General features: G+C 40.7%; 1 protein-coding gene across 1 annotated transcript in view; it reads right to left on the reverse strand.

Annotated features, from left to right (window-relative positions):
• Positions 1 to 291: 291 nt before the first annotated feature.
• The window catches only part of LOC131070843 (pathogenesis-related thaumatin-like protein 3.8), an 800-nt gene continuing 356 nt past the window's right edge, over positions 292 to 735 (reverse strand). Inside the window, exon 2 of the mRNA XM_058006512.2 lies at positions 292 to 735. This exon is cut by the window's right edge and continues 165 nt beyond it. Within this exon, the coding sequence (XP_057862495.1) occupies positions 353 to 735 (383 nt within the window). The 3' untranslated portion in view covers positions 292 to 352.

The raw sequence follows: 735 nt of genomic DNA on the forward strand, positions 1-735 counted from the left end.
TTTATATATTTAAAAAAATTATGAATAATCGTATAATTGCAGTAATAATAATAAGAGGACGAGAATCTATTATCTTACCTATGAAATAACAGATTAAAAAACTATATAGAGAGATATTTAATTTTGAAATATAAAGAAAATAGAATTTTAAAGTTTATATTAATATTTTCTCATAACAGTTTATTGCGTGAGATTAATCACCCTTCTCTCATTAGTTGTGAGATGACAGCAATGTTTTATTGGTAATAAGTGATGAGAGTTGCAACTATGCGGCTACACCACCGGTGTCAATACAACGATGACAACTCTTATTGATATATTATTCCACACATAAACATAATCCTATATATATCTAGGGACAGAATACAATACTGTAGTCAGTACCAGAGGGGCAAGCGAATGTGGCTGTATCGTCCTTGGCATAACTGTAGGCCTGAGGGCACTGCTGCTTGAATATCATTGAGTAGTTTGTCGCAGGGCAGCTGTTAGCATAGCTGCCAGTGCAGCAATACTGGTCGGTTTGAAAGGCAACGCAGGCACTCTTGCATCCGCCAGTCACCTTCAATTCAGCAGGCCACACAGCGTTCACGTCGGCTTTGCATGCAGGGGCGGTGCACTGTGTATTGGTAGGGTTGATGGAAAGAGGAATGTTGAAGCCGTCCACCAGGGAGACTCTGCAGCTCAGTTGGCCGCGGCAGTCACCGGTTTGACAGGTTCCTTTGCCGCTCGCATCGA

This window comes from Cryptomeria japonica, chromosome 8 (genome assembly GCF_030272615.1).
Source record: "Cryptomeria japonica chromosome 8, Sugi_1.0, whole genome shotgun sequence".
NCBI classification, from domain to species: Eukaryota; Viridiplantae; Streptophyta; class Pinopsida; order Cupressales; family Cupressaceae; genus Cryptomeria; species Cryptomeria japonica.